At 42.2% G+C, this 19,640-nt stretch overlaps 2 protein-coding genes across 3 annotated transcripts in view; one reads left to right on the top strand and one right to left on the bottom strand.

Annotated features, from left to right (window-relative positions):
- Window positions 1–12,783, top strand: part of tcf7 (transcription factor 7) — an 80,336-nt gene extending 67,553 nt beyond the window's left edge. Inside the window, 6 exon segments of the mRNA XM_073480061.1 lie at window positions 27–186; window positions 1,126–1,233; window positions 2,715–2,762; window positions 5,652–5,700; window positions 6,746–6,818; window positions 10,674–12,783. Of these exon segments, the coding sequence (XP_073336162.1) occupies window positions 27–186; window positions 1,126–1,233; window positions 2,715–2,762; window positions 5,652–5,700; window positions 6,746–6,818; window positions 10,674–11,064 (829 nt within the window). The 3' untranslated portion in view covers window positions 11,065–12,783.
- A 75-nt stretch (window positions 12,784–12,858) lies between these two features.
- Window positions 12,859–18,198, bottom strand: skp1 (S-phase kinase-associated protein 1). 2 transcript variants are annotated; one of them, XM_073479765.1, is made up of 6 exons: window positions 18,022–18,146; window positions 17,224–17,323; window positions 16,971–17,044; window positions 16,608–16,751; window positions 13,715–13,855; window positions 12,859–13,592 (listed from the first exon to the last, which is right to left on the bottom strand). In XM_073479765.1, the coding sequence occupies exons 2-6, from the start codon at window positions 17,318–17,320 to the stop codon at window positions 13,557–13,559; spliced, it is 492 nt and encodes a 163-aa protein (XP_073335866.1). In that variant the 5' UTR covers window positions 17,321–17,323; window positions 18,022–18,146; the 3' UTR covers window positions 12,859–13,556. The 2 variants fall into 2 exon arrangements, with proteins under 2 accessions (XP_073335866.1, XP_073335867.1); XM_073479766.1 differs by having other exon boundaries at window positions 13,155–13,592; window positions 18,132–18,198.
- Window positions 18,199–19,640: the final 1,442 nt, after the last annotated feature.

The raw sequence follows: 19,640 nt of genomic DNA on the forward strand, positions 1-19,640 counted from the left end.
TACACAAACCCTCTCCCCCCTCTCAGGAAACCGCAGGACGTCAAACGGGAGAAGGAGCCTAAGAAGCCGGTCATCAAGAAACCCCTGAACGCCTTCATGCTCTACATGAAGGAGATGAGGGCGAAGGTCATCGCAGAGTGCACATTAAAGGAGAGCGCCGCCATCAACCAGATTCTTGGACGGAGGGTGAGGGGATGAACACACACACACGGCTAAAAACACAGACTAATCCCTTTTCCAGGTCAGTCTGTGATTTCACACATGAGGGACATGAGAGGACGGTGGTAAGGTGAACTCTCACATACTGGTGCTGCTGAGATCAGAGCAACTCCCAACTGGTCGCACTGGGATCCTGAAGAAGGATAAGACGGTGAAGTGTTTGATATCGTTCAGACAGTTCAGATGCAGATCAAACTGTGTTAGGAGCTGTGAGGAGAGCGTTTTTCTTCAGGTGTGAGTCTGGATTTACAACGTGCATGTGCTCCAAACTGTGAAATGAGCTGCAGTTTATAATCTGCACCAAAACTTCCTTTAAATTTAACCAAAAATACAACTTCTTACTTTTTACACTGCCTTTTTTCTGACTGATTTTATATCTCCTGGACTGAAATCATGTTATTTTATGTATTAACACATAAAACTAAAACATTTTCTTTTAAAAAATATCGTAAATTGTATTTTATTTTATCCACTTTGCATTTGCTTTTGCTTATTTCTTTAAACTTTTTAACTTCAGACTTACTTCGGTGGGTTTCTGATTGATTGATTGTAATTTTATTTCAAACATGTCAAAACAAAAGAAAACAAACAGTAAAATAAAAACAACACAACGTACATGTTGGAAAAGGAGGAGGAGGAAGTAAAAACCTACAGCTTCCTCCTACTCCTTGTTTTATTTTTTAATGTATCTCATTCATTTGTTTGTACTTTTTACTGTATAATTGTATTATTGTCTTTCGTGAAAGTGGTGTTTGTGTTTTCACCTTTTTTCTTCTCCTTTCTTTTTCTTATTCTGACGTTTAATTCACCAAAAGTGTGAGTCGCGCCCAGGAAACGACTGCAGTCTGTGATCATGAGATCAAGACACTCACAGTCTCCCTCTCGATCCGTGTCTGTGTTTTCCAGTGGCATGCGCTGACCCGGGAGGAGCAGGCCAAGTACTACGAGCTGGCCAGAAAAGAGAGACAACTCCACATGCAGCTCTACCCGACCTGGTCCGCCCGAGACAACTACGTAAGGACCGCCCCCCTCTTACTCCTCTTCCTCTTGTCTCCTCTTCCTCCATACTGAGTGGAATAAAAAAAGACACCTTGACAACTTTTCTGAGCTGATTTTTAAAAGCTGATTTGTGCAGAACATAACGAGGGGGATGTAAAAAGATTTAAGTCGAGGAGGCACGCTCACTTTGTTAATGGAGGATTGTGATTTTTATAACCTGGGAACCGTCGCTAGAGTGAAGAAGTCATGTGGTTGAGAGAGAAATGTGATCAAAAATATGATAATGCAATACACTCTTACCGAGCTATTATATGTTATTACATTACTCAAAAATTATAACTTATTACTACTTATATTAGATTATAAACATGATCGGTTATACTTAGGAGTTTTCATTTTTTATTGGACATTGTATTAAACTTCATGAACATAATTTTGATCATGATGGTTAAAAGAGTTTTTTTTTTTTTTCATATATGAAAATAAACACCAATAAGTCCCTTCAAAATAAAAGACAGCAGTGAGAGCTATAGAGAGGTGAAGTGCCCCATTATTATTTTATAATATTTGACAAATACATTTTTGATCCTGTTTGAATTGTGCCATGAACTACACATATGATGTTTGTGAATTTGAAACATGATTTTGGAAGTCAAGAAAGTGGCAGTTTGTCATAAAGATAATAAAATACCGATTAGTTTTGGTTAAAAGCGCAATCGATCTGCACATATCGACAGCTGTCGTTATGTCAGCTATGTCTGTTATGTTGGATGTGTAGTCTTTCTAATGATGTATTTTCACAGCCTTGTATTTCATTAGTTTTATGACAAATTGTGCCTTTCTCAAGTTGAAAAACGATCTTTTATCATATGATAACATCATATGTGTATTTCATGGCACAGTTCAAGGGGGGTAAAAAAAAAAAAAGATTTAGCTACCATACATATTTTTTTCTGAAATAATGTCCCGTGGTGGTCCACCGGAATAGGGCATGACTTCACCTCTCTATTTACACTTTGATAAGTTATTATATCATGCAGTGGATATTATATTAGTAGCAGCACACCTTTAACCTGTCTCTAAAGGCAGAAGGTTGCATTTGAAAACACCAGGACGCGTCCAACTACTTGACTTCTCTCTCTGGTTTGACTCCCTGTAAATAAAACCTAGATAAACAAAAAGAATAGGATCAGTTTATTAAACCAGAACTTGGTGAACTGGGATCTTCTCACCTCAGAGCTGAAGAAGTTACTCTTTACCTCTCTTACTGACTACTGTGTCAACAACCTGCATGTTTATTGACCCCCCCCCAGACCTGTCAGTCAGAAGTCACCAAACTTTTTAGGGCATGAAATGATTAAAATAAGTCTCTCAGATGTTATAGGAGGAAGTCAGACCTGTGTGGTGCATGTGTTTGAGTCTAATGTTTTGGGGATGTGCTGTATCTGGGCTGCTGTGTGCCTCTGACTTGTCAGTTTGCTGTTGAACTCTTGCAGGAGGCGGGCCTTAGCGGGGTCGCAGGGGAAAAGAGTAAAGCTGATTGGGTAGGGACACGTCTTATGGTGGATTTATGCCTCTGTGGTGGGAAAAAAAAAAAATGTGAAGCTGCATGAAAGGGGTTGTGGGTATTCCTGTGCAAAAGTTTGCATGCACCTTCCAAAAAACCTTAATGACTCACACACGACAGCATCACGAACAACATACGAGTAACAGCCGCAGCTGCAAGAGCACATCTGATTGGTTAACTTCAAGTATATTTCACCCAAGTCTTGCACATTGCCATGGTTTATGTCTAGAAGTTAGTTTAACTGTGAAACACTGAATCACACAGAGGTATAAATCGACCCGTTTTGCTCAACTAACAGAGAGCAGGGCCGCATGGCTGGCCTCGCTGCCTCGCTGCCTGAGTTTTATTATTTTTTTAATGGGCATCCCTTTTAAAATACCTTCATTCTTTTTATTACCAGACAATAGTGACACACGTTATGTCATGGTTAAACAAGACACACAACCTTTTTGCCACAACATGTAGTAGTGATTGTTCATCTAATAATTTACAGGTTTAAGTCCACCCTGTAATGTCGATGTGGAAACTGTGTCACACTCAGGTGAATCAAAGGTTGTAAGAGACGCTGCTTTTCAGTCCCTTTAGAGTGGAAACCTGTTTTACGCTTTTTCTCTGCTCTACTGTCTTTTGTTTTTTCGGGCAGGCATGACACACACACACACACCATGTGTTATGGTGACACTTAACTTGGGCTGTGGTTTATAACGCGTTCGTAACATCTGAACGAGTGCTTCATGTCACAAACTTTGCACGCTGATTCAGTTCTAATGTCATTCTTCATTTCGTTTTCATCTCGTTTTAAAGGCAGAGGCCGACGGAGGGTGACGAGTTTAATGAGTAGACCTTTCAAAATAAAAGTCCTGAATTATTTCTGAGCTCGTTTCTCAAATATGTTATAAACCAGAGCTCTAGTAAACTGTGATCATAAGTGTAGGAGCTTTTGCTGTATGCATGGAGCTTTGAGCATTGTCTAAGCAGCTCACATCAGCACAGCGGTGGAGTTTGATTAGTTCATGATGAAGTACAGCTTTATATGTAAACATCATCCACATGTTGTGGCTTTACAGGATAAGTTCTTGTTTTTATAGTCTTTAACTTTAGGGGAATATGGCAGGAAACCTTATACTGTAGGTCACCAAGTGAAACCTTTTTTTTTACGTTTTACACTTATGGAAAACCAAAAGAAACCAAAAGCACATTTAAATATCTTGTGTTGTCAGTCCAATATCCAGTATATTAAGTTTAAAGGAGATATATTATGCTACTTTTCAGGTTTATAATTTTATTTTTAATAGATTTACATGCTTTAATGCTCAAAAAACACATCAGTTTTCTCATGCTGTCCGGTGCAGCAGCTCTGCATTCCCCCTCCGCCCACAAGCTCTGTTTTTTAGCTCCTGTCTCTTTAAGGCCCCCCCCCTCCCCCCTCCTGAATACCCAGTGTCCTCTGATTGGTCAGCTCACACATGCCTGAGCCAGCTCGCTAACAACAACACAGCAGCTGTGCTAAATCAATTCCTATGTGCCAAACTAGTCGCTAGGCATAAATAATGCGTATGCGTGACATGGTGATGTAGTGTGATGTCACAAAGTCGCGGAATTAAAGGCGGGACTACTGACGAGGCGTTTCAGGAGCAGTGTTTTCTGTGGGAGAGAGGAGCTTCTGTTGGTGCAGACTGACATTTTTAATTTCAAGAATATAAATAAAAATCTGAAGGAGAGGAAACAAATAAATATGATAGAAAACTAAGAAAAGTAAGAAGTATCCATAATTTAGAGGCTGAAAACAGCATTTTTTTTGCCCTTTTTGCATGAAAAATGACTTTAATGGCACATTAATTATCAAATAGTTGGTGATTATCATCATCAATTAATTGGTCGACTAATAGTTGGAGCTATAAAATATAGAACAACTTCTGTAGTGACGACGTGAGCATTAGAAGCTTCAGACAATGTTTTAAGAAACCCCCGCTCACTCCTCATCACCCTCCTCACTTTGCTCTGGACCTCCTAGCAAAACAGGAAGTAAAGGTCCACACACCGCCCCCGCAGCTGTGGAGGGTTTCTCTTCCGAGTCCCAAAAAAAGCCAACATATATATACTGTAGTATATGCACACACATCGACACACATCGACACACACACACACACACACATATACGCCCACGGACACAAAGCTCAGAAAGGTGCAGTTGCACGAATTGTTGTTGTAACCACATAGACAGTGCTGACAGCGAGTCGAGGAGGGCAGACATCGAAGCGTAGGCGGTAGAGCTCTGTACCCACATCCTTCATCTCACCCAAATATGAGGCCTCACTCCACCATCAACCGGATCTGTGTGAACAACTCTGATGTTTACCTCAACAGTCACACATTACAAATCAGTCAGACGGGAGAGAGAAAGAAATACAAATATGAAAACAAGATATTTGGATCTTTAAAAAGCCACGTTAAACACTTTCGACTCTTCTTCTCGTTGAACACTTCTCGATGACGACACGTCAGGTTTTGCATGAATCGAGTGTATAATGACATTAGCGATGCAACGTGTTTTCTTTGTTTTTCTTTATCTTTCTTGGCTTTTTCTTGCTTTTGTAGACTGTTTAAAGATGGTTGCCTGACCTGGTTGCTGCTTTCAACTTTTTTGCATTTATCTACATGTCACAAAGGAACCCCCTCTTTTTTTCATATTGTGCAGATTTTTAAAAAAATATTCAGTTTGGGGACAACTTTCCACTCATTCTCAACATATTAAGCTAACAGGGAAAGCACAGAGGAATCCCAGAATTATTTGCATGGATGAAACTCGAGAGGAAATCAGTAATTCATTGGTGGGGGTTTTGTTTTTTTGTTTTTTTTCCCACAGGGCAAGAAGAAGAGGAGAAAAAGGGAGAAGCTGCAGGACTCCAATACAGGTAAACTGTCTTTAAAACATCTCCCCCTTGTCAGACGGTATACCCTGAGAAAAAAGGAATGGCTAGTGTCGAGAGGATTCAGTTGAGCTTGATTTTGCGTTGGCGCTCTGTAGCACAGCATCTTGTTGTCTTTGAGGCAGGATGTGTCTCTAACGTCAAACCGCCCACCCACTCGGCTTTCCACGTAACCTAAATTATAAACATCATGTACAAACGAAACGTTAGGTCCTGATCTTAACTGTTCGAGTTCAGTGTCACACATCATGGCATTTTCCCTTTTCCCCTTCACCACCGAGGCAGTCAGAAATATTTCCCATCACTTATCTGTACCAATGACAAAAAAAACACACATAGAAGTAGATCATTTAGTGTCTTAAATGTCCTGCAGGAAACTCTGCTGTTTTACATGAGAGCTAAGTAGAAAAATATGGATGTTAATAGATGTTAGCAGTCAGCTGTTGTCTTGGAAAAATGTTGATATTTGACACCACAAGGAAAGATTGAGGGCAAAGCATTTCTGATTTTATGAAAGGAGGAAGAAGAGTGAGAGGAGGCAGACTGATGAGGGCTCTGCAGAAAAGAATCAATGTGTCGATATATTTGAACGATGAACAGACCGATGAGAAGCGTGAATGAAGCCAATAATCTAATTCAGAGTGTATTTTTAGATGAAGCGGTTTATGAACAGAAAGCGAGGATCTTTAAAACCCTGTGTCAGCAGCGTCGCAGCTCGGCTGTTCTCTCTCGGTCTCTTTTAACTGCCTGTGTTCAGGATGTCTGACGTGTTTCTTTAACTAAACTGTGTGTGTGTGTGTGTTCTGGCATTTATTGATGTTTTGCTGTGCTGTAACCGGCTACTAACAGTGTGACCTGATGGCTTTCTCTGAACGAACAGCCCTGTTGGTGGTTTCTGCCCTGACGAGCTCTTGTGTCTCTTTCTTTTCTGTGTCTCTCCTCCTCTAACCCCTCTTTTTCCTCCTCCTCTGCTCCTTTTTTTTTGGCTTTTCCTCCTTCTTGTTTTGTGCATGCTATGCATTGTGCTCAGACCCGGGCTCTCCTAAGAAATGCCGGGCTCGCTTCGGCCTCAACCAACAAACGGACTGGTGCGGTCCCTGCAGGTGGGTACCAAACATCCACCACCCACCCCCCCGACCCGCTCCATAGCGCCCACGCTCCTCATCTCTGCTCCCGTCCGTCCATCAGTGCATCACTTCCCCCTGATGGAGTCACAGTTATTCAAACATTTTCTCAGAGGCAGAGCTGCTCTGGAGGTGGTAATGATCTTAATCGGATCAAGTTCACAAGAAGACGAGGTCGTTTTAGTTTCCTCCTGTCTTTTGCTTTTCTTTACTACGGGAAAAAAAAATGTACCAACCCGCTGACGGTTAACTCAACTCTGCCTCCAGACATCTCTGCCTCCAACGAATGTTTGAGAATCCAACCCGAGCTCTGCATGCCGTCTGTCACTAACCTCCTGCTCTGTTGCATGTTGAAGCACTTTAACCATAAATATGTCGCTCTATAGTAACAAGAGAAACGGTCACAAAGTGTCAGAACATCCCAAAATTAAACTCCTCCTGCTGCATCAATGTATCCAACGATGTCAACCCTAAGTGTCGATATCTGCCGACCTGAGAATGAAACTGTTTCTCCTGGAGGTTAGATTTTGTTGCTTAAAGTCACATCAGGCTCCACATTGTTACATTCAGCTTCAGGATTGCTGTTCCAGGATCAGTAATGTCTTCAGGTCCAAAAACCTTTTGACTTTGTTTGATGCGTCAACGTGGATTTTCCCCCACTTTTCGTTGTTATTCTCCTGTGACGTCTTGCCTTAAAGGTCAAAGGTGGTTCGCTGGTATTCAAAACCAAAACATACCTGTATCTTTCTCTGCTTCCTCCTGATGATTCGACTACAGAACTTAAATCAAAGCGGCACAAAAACTTAGGCTTTTTATTTTGTTCCTGGCATCTCCAAACGTGTGCCGACAGATTTATGAATTCACGAGTTCGTGCCGTTAAATGCCTGAAAAGTCAGACATTCCTACGAGGAAAAACATTTAACTTTATTACCGCAGCTTGTAAATTCAGGTCAAGGCTCGAGCTCTGCTAATAAGCAGCCAACGTGAAGTCATTACAAACTTGTCGAGTTGTATCTCTTACATCATCGGCAGCCATTACTACCAATTGGCAAGACCCGTGTCGTTAAAGGTCAACAGTTAAATCTCCTTTATTCCAGCTCGGTAGCAAAAAAAGTCGACGGCGTGTGTCAGCAGCCACGTTTCTGTCTTGTTTGAACAAAGCTGGAAATGTTCCCTCGTCGAGCAGCTGGAGGAACATTTCATGAGTTATTAAAGTAAAACAGGAAACTTGGTTTACAGAGTTTATTATTAATCTAGTGTTCAAGCACCCTGACGACTCAAGATTCATCGATGTGCGACTTACTTCAAGTATTTATATGGACTTTTTCCTCAAAATCCCAACAACCTCAGCGCTGTTTCTTCGTACCAGTGCAGAAACATTGTAAAAAAAAATATGATATAAATCATCAGAACCGGGCCTGTCAGCACGTCAGACCGCTCTGTTTAAGTCACAGCGGGATTTACAGTAGACGACAGACGAGCGCGCCGCTGCAGGAGTTCAGGGATCCGTGTGGTTCTGCAGAAGAAGCTTCTACCACCACAGCACTGTAGTAACCCCGTCGTCTTCCCCACCATCACGTCATGGAAATCTAAGTGTGTGTGTGTGTGTGTGTGTGTGTGTGTGTGTGTGTGTTTCGGTTTGTGAGAACAAAGGGGGGTGAATGTGGTTTAGAGCAAATCCTTATCACCACAGCTCAACACACACACACACACACACACAGACACACACACACACTCTCCCTGCAGCTTTGCCTTCTGACGGCATTCTCATGCCCATCTGCTTTCAACTCTCTCCATTCATGCGATGTGGTAACAGGCGCCTTTTGATGGTGAACTCTGACATTTTAGAAATCACTTTCTATCGCACTCTTCCTCCCCTCTCTCCCTCCGTCTCTTCTGAATATGGCCTCGCGCCTTTCCTTGCGGTTAAACCTGGTGACTCATATCATATTCTGGTAATGATCATGGGATCCTGTTAGCTGCTTTGATGCTGCGCTCGGCGGTACACAAAGTCTGCTTTTAAGTTTGACACCTCGCAAAGCACGGCGCGTCACTCCCGTTTGCAGTGTGTCTGGTGCAAAACTGGGAGAGCGGTGCACCGAGGGGTGGACAAAAAAACCGAAACACCTGACTTGTGCTACTTTCGGTGTGCTTATAATGCTGAGGACACCGCCATCGCCATGACGCTGTTGATGTTTGAGTTCATTGTCTCACACTAATAGTACTAAAATAAAAAAGTAGTTTGAGTGGTATTCGCTGCTCCTAAGTAATGAAATAGCTCAACATTTTGGGGAAACGCGCCTATTTTCTTTCTTGCCATCATTATTAGTGTCCGTGCTAATCTTAGCTTAGCATTTAGACTGGAAGCAGGAGGAAATAGCAAGCCTGACTCTCTCTAAAGTTCGGATTTCCCAGTTTATTCTCTTCAAGTTTATCATTTTTGAACACAAATTAAAACAGGAAACTCATGTATCTGTCAGAGCTTTGTATTCAGATTTACCTGATTTGTGTGTTTTCCCCTGACCTTTTCTCAAAATCGCAACAATCTTAGTTCTTTCTCGCTGTAATAAAGCAGAAACAAAGTCATAGTATGATTATAAATCATCAGAAACAGGCCACCACGTGTTGATCTCAGCTCAGCATTTCGCCTGGAAGAGGAAACGGCGAGCCCGACTCTCCAAAGTTCAAAGACACATGTGCCAACACCTTTAAAGCTCCACTAACTCACATGTTACATCTCGTTTGTTTATTTGGGACGGAGAAAGACATGTTAAAAACCCACAATCTGTGGATTTACAGTGAGTTATGTACTGTAACTGTTTAACAAGGGCGTCTGTGCAGCATCTCACTGGTTTCCTGGCAACCTTGAGGTCACAACAAAACTCCAGGGAGTCACAGAGATGATCCTGTTCCTGCACGTTTCTCCCACTTAAGTCCAAAATTGATGCTTTTACATTTGTGTTTGTGTACGTTTCAAACTAACGAGATGCAACACGTTAAAGAGTGAGCCACAGAGGTGATGACAGCCGGGCTCGCTGCTCCTCACTGCTGCCAGTCTTCATGCTAAGCTAGGGGCTTAGCATAGCAGTATATCAATAATATATAGTTACTGTAATATGACACTGTATATTGTGTTTTCTTATCGTGATATGGCACGAGTGTCTTTCTGGTTTGAAAGGCTGAATTACAATAAAGTAATGTCATTTTCTGAATTTACCAGACGGTTCTGCTAATTCTAATACCAACTTAAGTCGTCATATCCACATTATTGATGGTTATCTGTATAAAAAACAAAATAAAACTCATTGTGCACATATTTTGTAAAGTTTCAGTAGTCATCCTTAAAATATTGACGCAATATCTTGAGTATTTTGTCAAAAATTGTGATATTTGTTGCCCAATCTCAAGTCCTTCTGACGAGATATAAAAACATTTCGATATATATTGTGAGCCGCCATATTGCATTATTATTTTAGGGTTATATCACCCAGTAATATGCTGAGCTACATTAACTGCCTCCTGACCGAGCAAAGACGTGAGAATGATTTTAATATTCTCATCGACGTTTTGGCAAAAAAAAAAAGCAAGTAGGTGCTTTTCCCAAAAAATGTTGAAATATTCCTTTAAAGAACACCAATATTAAATGATGTTATAAGATAGTGATAGTCTATGAAAACATTAGTCAGGAAGTGTGTCTGACACTAATACTGTTGTGTGTTCATTGTGATCATGTGTCTCCGTGTTCATCGGTGTGAATGATGCATCTTCACTGAAGCCTGCTGACGTTTACCATCCACACTTTATTCACAGATAACTCTCTCTGACTGTCCCTAGGAGGAAAAAGAAGTGCATTCGCTACCTTCAAGGAGGAGGCTGCCCCAGCCCAACTTCTTCAGATTTAAGTGCCATAGACTCTCCCCCGTCCCCGTCCCCCGCCCGCCACCGTCTGTACCAGCACCAGCGCCCCCTCTCACCGGGCAGCTCCCCGCCGCCCGCCTCCCCGTCATCACGCCTCCCCCTGTCTCCGCCGACAAACACACGCTCGCAAACACGCCTACCCCTGCAGCAGTCTGCCGGGAAGCGCGGCGACCTCCGACACGCCGCGGCCAAACACGCCCACGCACACCTGGAACTGTCCGGCAAGCAGACGCACGGCTCGACGACGGCGCTGTCGGCCGCCAAGGCCGCAGGACTTTCTCTCAAAGTGCTAACAGAGACTCAGTGATCGATTCCGGTCCGCTCACATCCCTGATAACCCCTGTTCACCTCCTCCAGAGCCATGAAGATCATCTCCCTCACCTGCCTTCACTCTCACGCTCTGGGTGGTGTGGGTGATGAAGGTGTGAGAAGTGTCCCCTCTGCTAGATTGACCCCAGAGTAAGAGACCACCTGTGTCTCAGTTCAGAGGCTGGATCCTCTAAAGTCAGCATTTCTGGACCAAATATATCATTAAAGGACGAGTTCACACGAAAATGAAAATTCATTCAAAGTCATTATCTGCTCACCGACACGCCGATGGAAAAGTCGGGTGAAGTTTCGTAGTCCGCAAAACATTTCTGGAGCTTCACACTGTTTCGCTGTGAAGCTCCAGAAATGTTTTGTGGACTACGACGCTTCACCCGACTTTCCATCTGCGTGGGGGTGAGAAGGTGATGACTGAATTCAGATTTCTGGGTGAACTTATCCGGTCGTACAGAGGCAGAGTTAATCTGAAGCTCAGTGGTTCTTTGGCTCCATCTGCTGCAGTTAAACTCAATTAAAACACCCCGTGTCTCTGCCTCCTGAGAGATGATGTCACAACTCTAAAAACCCCTCGGTGCTCCTTTTTTTTTGTTGTTTTTTTTGTAAGCTGACCCCCGAGTTTGACCTCCATGACAATCACAAAGGAAAATGTATGGTAAAATGAGCTCTTAGCAACAACACAGACAGAAAACTGAGGCAGAGAGAAGTTCAGGTATGGAGGTGAGAAGACTCTTCAGAGGTCACAGTATTGTTACACTTTGACTCCGCTATCGCTCAAAGCCCGACCAGCAGAAGCTCAGGTCTGCAGAGAGGTCGACTTCAGCTTCACTGCATCTCCAAATATTTCTATAAAACTACCTGACACAGGTAAAAAAAAATATCAGAATTACATTTTCCTTTAGGCACTTTCAGACTGTCAGACTCCCGCTATATCACCTTTACATCTTTTGTTCTGTTTTCTACCAGTTTCCGGGTATTTTTGTATGAATCTCATGTGATTTCTTTAAGGTCAGATGTTTTGCCGGTGGGGAAAAACCCTGAGAGAAAAAGACGAGAGGGGTTTTGTTTGTTTGTTTGTTTTTAAGTTCCCTGTTTCTCCTTTTTTTGACTGATCATTTTTGCAGCTCCGTAAAACTAATCTGAGACCAAATGGGTACTATTATATTGCATTGTGTTGTAAAGTTTTATAAATGTTGGAATTCCCTATTATAATTAAACTTTTATATGTTTTTATGTAAAAAAATGAGTAAAATAACCACAAAAAAAGGATTCTTTTAGTTTCTACCGTTCTTAAAGCAATACATTTTTTTTGTGTTTTGTCCTCTTGTGCAGAATTTTTTTTACTTTTCTTCTCGGTCACGTGTTACTGACGACAGCAGCGTTCAGATGATATCTTGTGTTCTCCAATTTGTGCATGTTCCAACTTCAATGTAACAAAAAAAAAAAAGGCTTTAATTTTTTTAACTGTTCTACTCGCAGCTTCAAAACTCGGCTTACACGAACCGGAGACTCGACGCTTGTGTGTACAGCTGAACCGGTTTCCTCCAGCAGAGAGAGCTCTTGTGCTAGAAATAGCTTTTGTTTCATTTTTGGGGGCGACGCCTTGAAGATGTCTGTTTTGTTTGTTTTTTAAAGCCTCGAACGCCTCTGATGTATTACATGTTTTTTTTGTTTGATGTATTAAAGTGTTTTGAATATCTTGTCCATGTCTACTGTAGTTGAAGACGTCTCGTCTGCACCCGCTACGTCCAAAAAAAAAAAAAAAAATGACAAACGCTCAACGTTTTTATACGTTTTATTTTTACTCCTTCAATACATGTTTGATCATCCCAAAAGCCAGCATCAGAGCTTATATCTGAGAATAAGTTTCCAATTCAATACAACATGAATTAGGAATTAGTTACTCAATGCTGTGTGACAACGCACAAGTACTTTAAGTCCAGAGGACGTTAGGCAAAAAACCCTAAACTTCACTTTTCCTATTAAATAGCCCGTCCTCTCCTCTTTAACAAGGTTTTCACAGAACAAATGCATTTACAGAGCAAAGATAAAATATCCACCCTTTCATTTCCATTGTCAAAAAAGCCATTTTATTCAATCGATTAACCTAAAAGAAAAACAAAACATGTCCAGTAAAAAAGACAACCATTGCGATTATTAATAATAATAATAAGAGGGGGGGAAATATGAAAGGAGTGTCCTCTAATCTTGAAGGGTACAAAGCCATTAAACCAGAACTATGTTTTCTTCTCACGTGTGTGGAAACAAAGAGCTCTTTTTTTATTTAAATTAATGACGACACACAGGCAAGTTAAAATGGTTCATGCTATTGGTACACAGAAATTGAGGGGAAAGGGAACGTGGCTCTAAATATACTAAATGTAAATATTGACAAGTATGAACAACGCCAGTGCAACCAGTTAGCAGGGACATTTCCTTTTTCAGTGTGGTAGTGTTGGCAGGACCCTCCCCCGTTTACTTCTCTTCACACCACTGGTTCTCTTTGCGTACCTGCGGATGACAGGAGGGAAAAAACTGGACTGAGTTTCGAAACGTGGAATAAAAGCCTGTTTTATGAGCGATGTGAGCGCCGTTACAAAGACGTGACTCAGGTGATGATGGGGCAGCGTTACCTGGGCTTCCTCCTCCTCTGTGAAATCATTTTTGATGTTGAAAGTCTTCCTGATCTCTTCGGGGGTTTTGCCTTTGATCATGTTGGCCACCGTCTTGCAGGTGACATCTAACAGACCTTTGATGTCCAGATAGTTGGCGGCCTGAAAGGGAGGAGAAACAACAATGACATGAAGAGGAGCGGCGACGCCTTTAGCATTTCAAAAGGAAACGGCAACGCTTACAGCCGGCAGAGGCCGCCACGACGCATGAACACCTGAGATTCACGGCTGTAGTTCAGGGTTTGATTCTGACGATTTGATTCAGGCGTGCAGACAGAAAACAACAGGATGCTACATCGACGTGGGCGTCACGTTCTCAGGTACCGGTGTGACTCACAGCCCGTCTGTGCCACGGCTTTCTCTGACCTGGTAAACGTCATGTTTGTTCGTCTGCTATTTGCACATTGAGATTAAATCACAACTCAGGCTGAGGTGAGATAAGGAGGACGCCGATTAACAGCAGGTGAGAAAACTGTGTGAGACCAGATGTCGTTCTCCAGATATGGGTCACGTGTTGATAGCAAGTGGAAATGGGCACAATATCCAGCAAGGACAGTTTGAGCAACAGATCCATGAAGACGGACAGACTGTCCATTGATCAGTTTTGTCAAAGCAGTAAATAAAAGATTTATTTTGATTACTTTCACACATTTAAATTCAGAACGGTTCAGGTTTATCAGATACTAAACTCTGGAAAGTTACCATGACCAGAGACGAGCAAATCAGCTTATACTGACCTCGTGTGAAAAAGACCACGCTACACACATTTTACTGGAGCCTGGTGATAATAAAGCAATTCTACAAAAGGGCAGTAATAACTCGACACCACCGGGGATCACATCATCAACCACACCTTTGTTGAGCCAGCCGTCACCAACGAAAGTGACACCAGGTGTCCTGCTGTCAGTTAATAAAGACAAAGCGCTGGCAGCTGCTGTGGTTTTGGTAACTTCACCAGTTTGGGAAACATTTCAGCTCTAAACTGAATGAAAAGGGAAGCAAGAGGTCAAATCTGAGGAGACTTCACACACTGAAGTGCTGCAACACAGACGGGTTTTCTTTTTGCAACGGTGTCCCGAGATCAGATCAGAATTTTTGCAGGAGATTAGCTTTAATAGCACAGAGGAGAACGAAGTAGAAAATACCCACAAGTCTGCTATTAACCCAGTTCACCACAGCTGTGGTGCTGAGACCAAACACCAACACAACAAAATGGCACTAATAAAAAGAAACCACGCAATCCAGCAATCAGGTCCGCTCTCTTCCTGCCGGACACATTTATATACTCTTTAGCTGTCTAGACACACAGACGGAGAACATCCTTATCAATACTGCGTTATTGATTTCAGCAGTATCTGGCAGCTCTATGCCCGACTGAGGCAACACGTCAGAGCCATCAGCGTACACGCTGACCTGAGATCATTAACTCCACTGCTGCTGCGTTCCAGTAAACTCACATCACGTAACACCTGCTGGACCTTACAGACACTCAAACGAGCACACGGCGAGCCACTCCAGCATCTTCTCGCTCTGTGCACGTAAACACATTCATAAATACCAGCCGGGGGTTAATCAGCACTCGAGTGTCGGACAGTCCGACTTGTGTTTCACCTCGCGGAGGCCGACAGCTCGTCCCAAACCCATTTCCCAATCACTCCCAGAGAGACTTTGGTTCCCTTCACGTTGCTCTGCTCTGTGTTTTACATTCACTCGCTGCCCACAGAGGATAAACTGAAATCACACACAACTCCCTCTCTGAGATTTCACCCTAAAACAATTGTTTAAATCTCGACCTCTCCTGCAGCGGCTGCCCCAAACACCGAGTCCTCCAGCTGTTGCTAAGCAGCCGTGTTCACCCAGTGAAAACAGATCCGTTCCCTGCGCAGAGATTACTGACATGAGCCACGGCAGAGGGACAAGTGAACACACGTTCAACTCACGAGGCACAGAGGCAACTTTAAACTTCAGAAATCAAATTATACAATTACTTTGAATCAGCACTCAGTTCAGATCAGCTGACAGTCTGATCTCTCTCTGGTTGAACATTGTGAATGATCCACTTGGACAGATTTGAGCAAAGAGCTCCCTTTATGTCAATATTAACATTTTCATTATGACCACACTGGAACCGAGGAAAGGACTCGATGATACAGATGATACTCGTATTCATCATGAAGTTGTCCTGATTCGGTCTTTAGGTTCAACATGACAGCACTGGGCACAGTTCATCTGATTAAAATTCAAATTTAAATGCATAAAATACATAAAAGCAGCGGAGCATCGGATAAATGTTGGACGCTCGCTGTCACACCGAATCCGTTAAATATGCATCCTGTTACGACGTGGACACAAATGATGTACCTACGGTCCATCTTCCTATATCTGTAGTTTGTATATTGATATTTAGAAGTGAAATCCAACACAGCCAACAACAGTTAGACTTCCAGCTAACTGGCAAACTTCCTCCAGCCGGCCGGCACCTTATTTAGGTTTTTGTAAAGATAACTCCTCATTTCAACTTCACGAATCAGCTGTCCTCCTCGTCTGCACCACGCTTACAATACCAGTGACAGAATATTAAAGATAAATCAGGCGTCACGCTCTGAACAGTGTGTCGCTCCTGGCAGGAAATAATGAAATCAAACTGATTCTGATATTCGCGTCACATGCAGTTGGGAGACTTTGAGGCTTTAGTGTCAAACTAAACCCAATTATTAACTGACAGCACTGAAAGTGGACGTAACTCTCCCAAACCACTGGTTAGAAGACACTGTTCTAGTCAGGTTCAGGTCAGTTGTGTGTACCGGCTGTGGTTAACGAACGTAAATGCAGCGTAGTGTTGAAGTGTTTTTACCAGAATGAGTTCAAACAAGGTGCCTTGGTCCACTTTGAGGAACTCCTGGTCCCATACAGGAATGTCATCCGTCCGCTTCTCCTTGTTCTCATCGTCCTCAGGAGGTGGAGGGTCATCTTTGTGATGAGTGCACCACTGAATCACCTGGAGGGGAAACACGAGCACACACACGCTTTTACCACAAACTACAGTCTCCGACATGTTAAAGTTCAATCAATGCCCATCAGAACAACGAAGAAACACGTGACAACAAAACCAACCCTATATTTTCAGCAAACAAACCCGCTGAACACCAATTATCAGAAGTATGTGCACGTGGTATGTGTGATATGAGGTGTGTGTCGGTCTGTGTGTGTCCTGTACCTTCTTGAGGATGGCTGCGTTCACATTAGGGAGGGGAACTGGATCATCATCTCCTTCATCGTCCATCCCCAAATCTGTCAAACAATCAATGAGAGCCACATCAGTCTGACTTAAATACCAATATTTACATGTCTTTGATTAAAATAAAAGCCCTCAGTTGATGCAAAAGGGAAAGATGTAATCAGATATCACACAAAGTCAACAGTGAAGTGACAGAATGGACAGAAAGCTCTTGTGATTTCAGAAGTTGTACCTTCCAACATGGTCTTGATGGTGACCGACTGTTTGGCTATCTCAACATCCACCTCGAAGATTTCCCCATCGGAGCTCTGTAGTTTTATCGTGGGCATTATCTGTGGAGTAAAAAACAATTCAAAATCATTAAACTCACAGACGCCAACTCCACGTCTGGTCATTGATAACGCTACAAGATACCTAGCTAAGCTAATATTGACTTGATAGCTAGCTTAGCTGACCATTTTCCGTTATTCCGCTAGCTAGGCTATGTAACGTTACAGTACACATACTTGATGATAAATTAGCTACAACAGTAACGATACACTCGGAAGAAATAACCAAGTTTGCCCTAACGCTACCTGTGTGGGCGTTGTTATTAACAAACGCAAGCTACCTCCAAGCTAACCAACGATACATTTAGCTAGCCACCTGTTAACACAGGCTTAACGACGGTTGTGCTAATCAAGTAGCTAGCTTGCTATTGGGTTCCTTTTATAAACAAACTAGCTACAAGGATGCTCGTTAATGCACAAAACACTAATTATGTGTATTACGGTCCAGCTTACAATGCCCGCACGCGTTTCTACAACCAAAACAAGCGTCTAACGTTGGTTAATTAGCACGCTAACCAGGCTGCTAGCATTACCATGCAACAATGCTAGCAACTTAGCTTAGCAACGCTACGCTAGCGCCTTGCGACGTCCGAGAAGGCCTCTTAGCCAAGGCTATCCAAACAAAGATGAAAACAAAATGGGTCACAAACTCAATTTTCCCAAAACGTTTAAACGCGTTCCGGTTTGCGAAGCTGCTGTACCGTAAATGTTTTTTTTCCACTCGGATCCAGAGGTGAAATTCCTCTGTAGTCAACAGCAGGGCCTGACAGACGCGGAGGCACCGACAGCGGCTGGGAGTCTCCGGACTAACCTGGTGTGTGAACGTGATCCTGCCGCCCGGAGGCTGACGCTCGCTTTGTCAGAGGAGGAGGAGGAGGAGGAGGAGGAGCAGGCTGGCTTCCTGTAGGTGGACCGCTTTACAGCGTTTAACATTAATATCTGACGAGCTGAATTATTCCTTTACCATCTTTAATGAGCATTTAAAGCCTGTACGCCATTTGTAATTTTTTGTTTTTTGTTTTTTTTTTACATTATTATTATTATTATTTTACAGTTTTTATTTATTTATTTATGAATGAATATTAAACTTCATTTGTTTACTGTAACTGAGCTGTGTTCTTTCATATATTGTATTTATTTAAGTGTATTTAATGCTAAGCTACGCTATAAGCCGCCATCAGGTGGCGCTGTTTCCTCATTACGCATCCTTTCCAGCTCATTCTGTGGTGCCTTCACGGGCTCCTCGAAAGCTCGTATTTCTTCGTTTTTAACTGCGTGAATACCACATTTTGTAATTGTTGCGACACTAATTTCATTTTTAAGTCATAATAAATGTGTTAAAAGGGTTTTTTTACTCGTTGTTGTGGCTGTTATCTTTTCAATGGAAAGCGAAGCATTTAAGCTGCTAAACATGCTCATATTTGTGAACGAATGAGTATAATAATAAACATTAAACAGTAGGAAAACACATAATATATGTATATATATAATATCTGCGCATCGTTGCATGTGAAACACGACACATCCTGAAATCCATTTAAACTGTACCCGCATTTTTTTTTTGAGTTTCGCTCATAATTACAGTATTTATGGGAGCACTTGAAAGCAACTGTTCCCAGTTTAACACCAGTGGTATCGGCCCGATACTGGGACATTTATATTAAAGGCTATTTATCGGTATTGGTGAAATTCAGGCCGATAAATACAGATGATAATATGAAGCCAAATTACTTTTATTGACAAGTACAGCATCCGCACACTGATACACAGTAATGATAAACAGCTGGTGGTTGTTTGTACCTTTAAAGCTGGTTTGTGATCCGCCCGTAAATATATGACTCATGACGTCATATTGATTAGTCCTCAGTGGTGGATGAACCAGACATTGGTGTGTGGGAGACATACAAATGTCTGATTTTTTTAATATAATTTCATAATAAAAAAAATGACCTTTTTAAAATTAACCAAGATGTCCTGATACGGTTCAGTTAATTTAACTTAATTAACTTTATTTTACCAGGAAGCCCTCGAGATTCAAATCTCTTTTTCAGGGCCGATAGAGCAAGTAACAGACAGTTTAGAAAAATAGGAGCATATTCAAAATAGACGAGGGAAATATATATACATGATAAGACACTTCAGTAACCATAATAATAACACAAGGTCATCAGAAGGTGAGTAAACTTTCCCAAAACACGCATCCTCAACTAAATTCCTCATTTGCAGAACCGCCAGCGAACCTGCGGCACAGATGGCCGAGCTGCTCCCTGGTTGGTGACCTGGCCGACTTCCAGTTGGTTGAATTTTGAAATTAAATAAC

Source organism: Pagrus major, chromosome 13 (assembly GCF_040436345.1).
Source record: "Pagrus major chromosome 13, Pma_NU_1.0".
Classification (NCBI taxonomy): domain Eukaryota; kingdom Metazoa; phylum Chordata; class Actinopteri; order Spariformes; family Sparidae; genus Pagrus; species Pagrus major.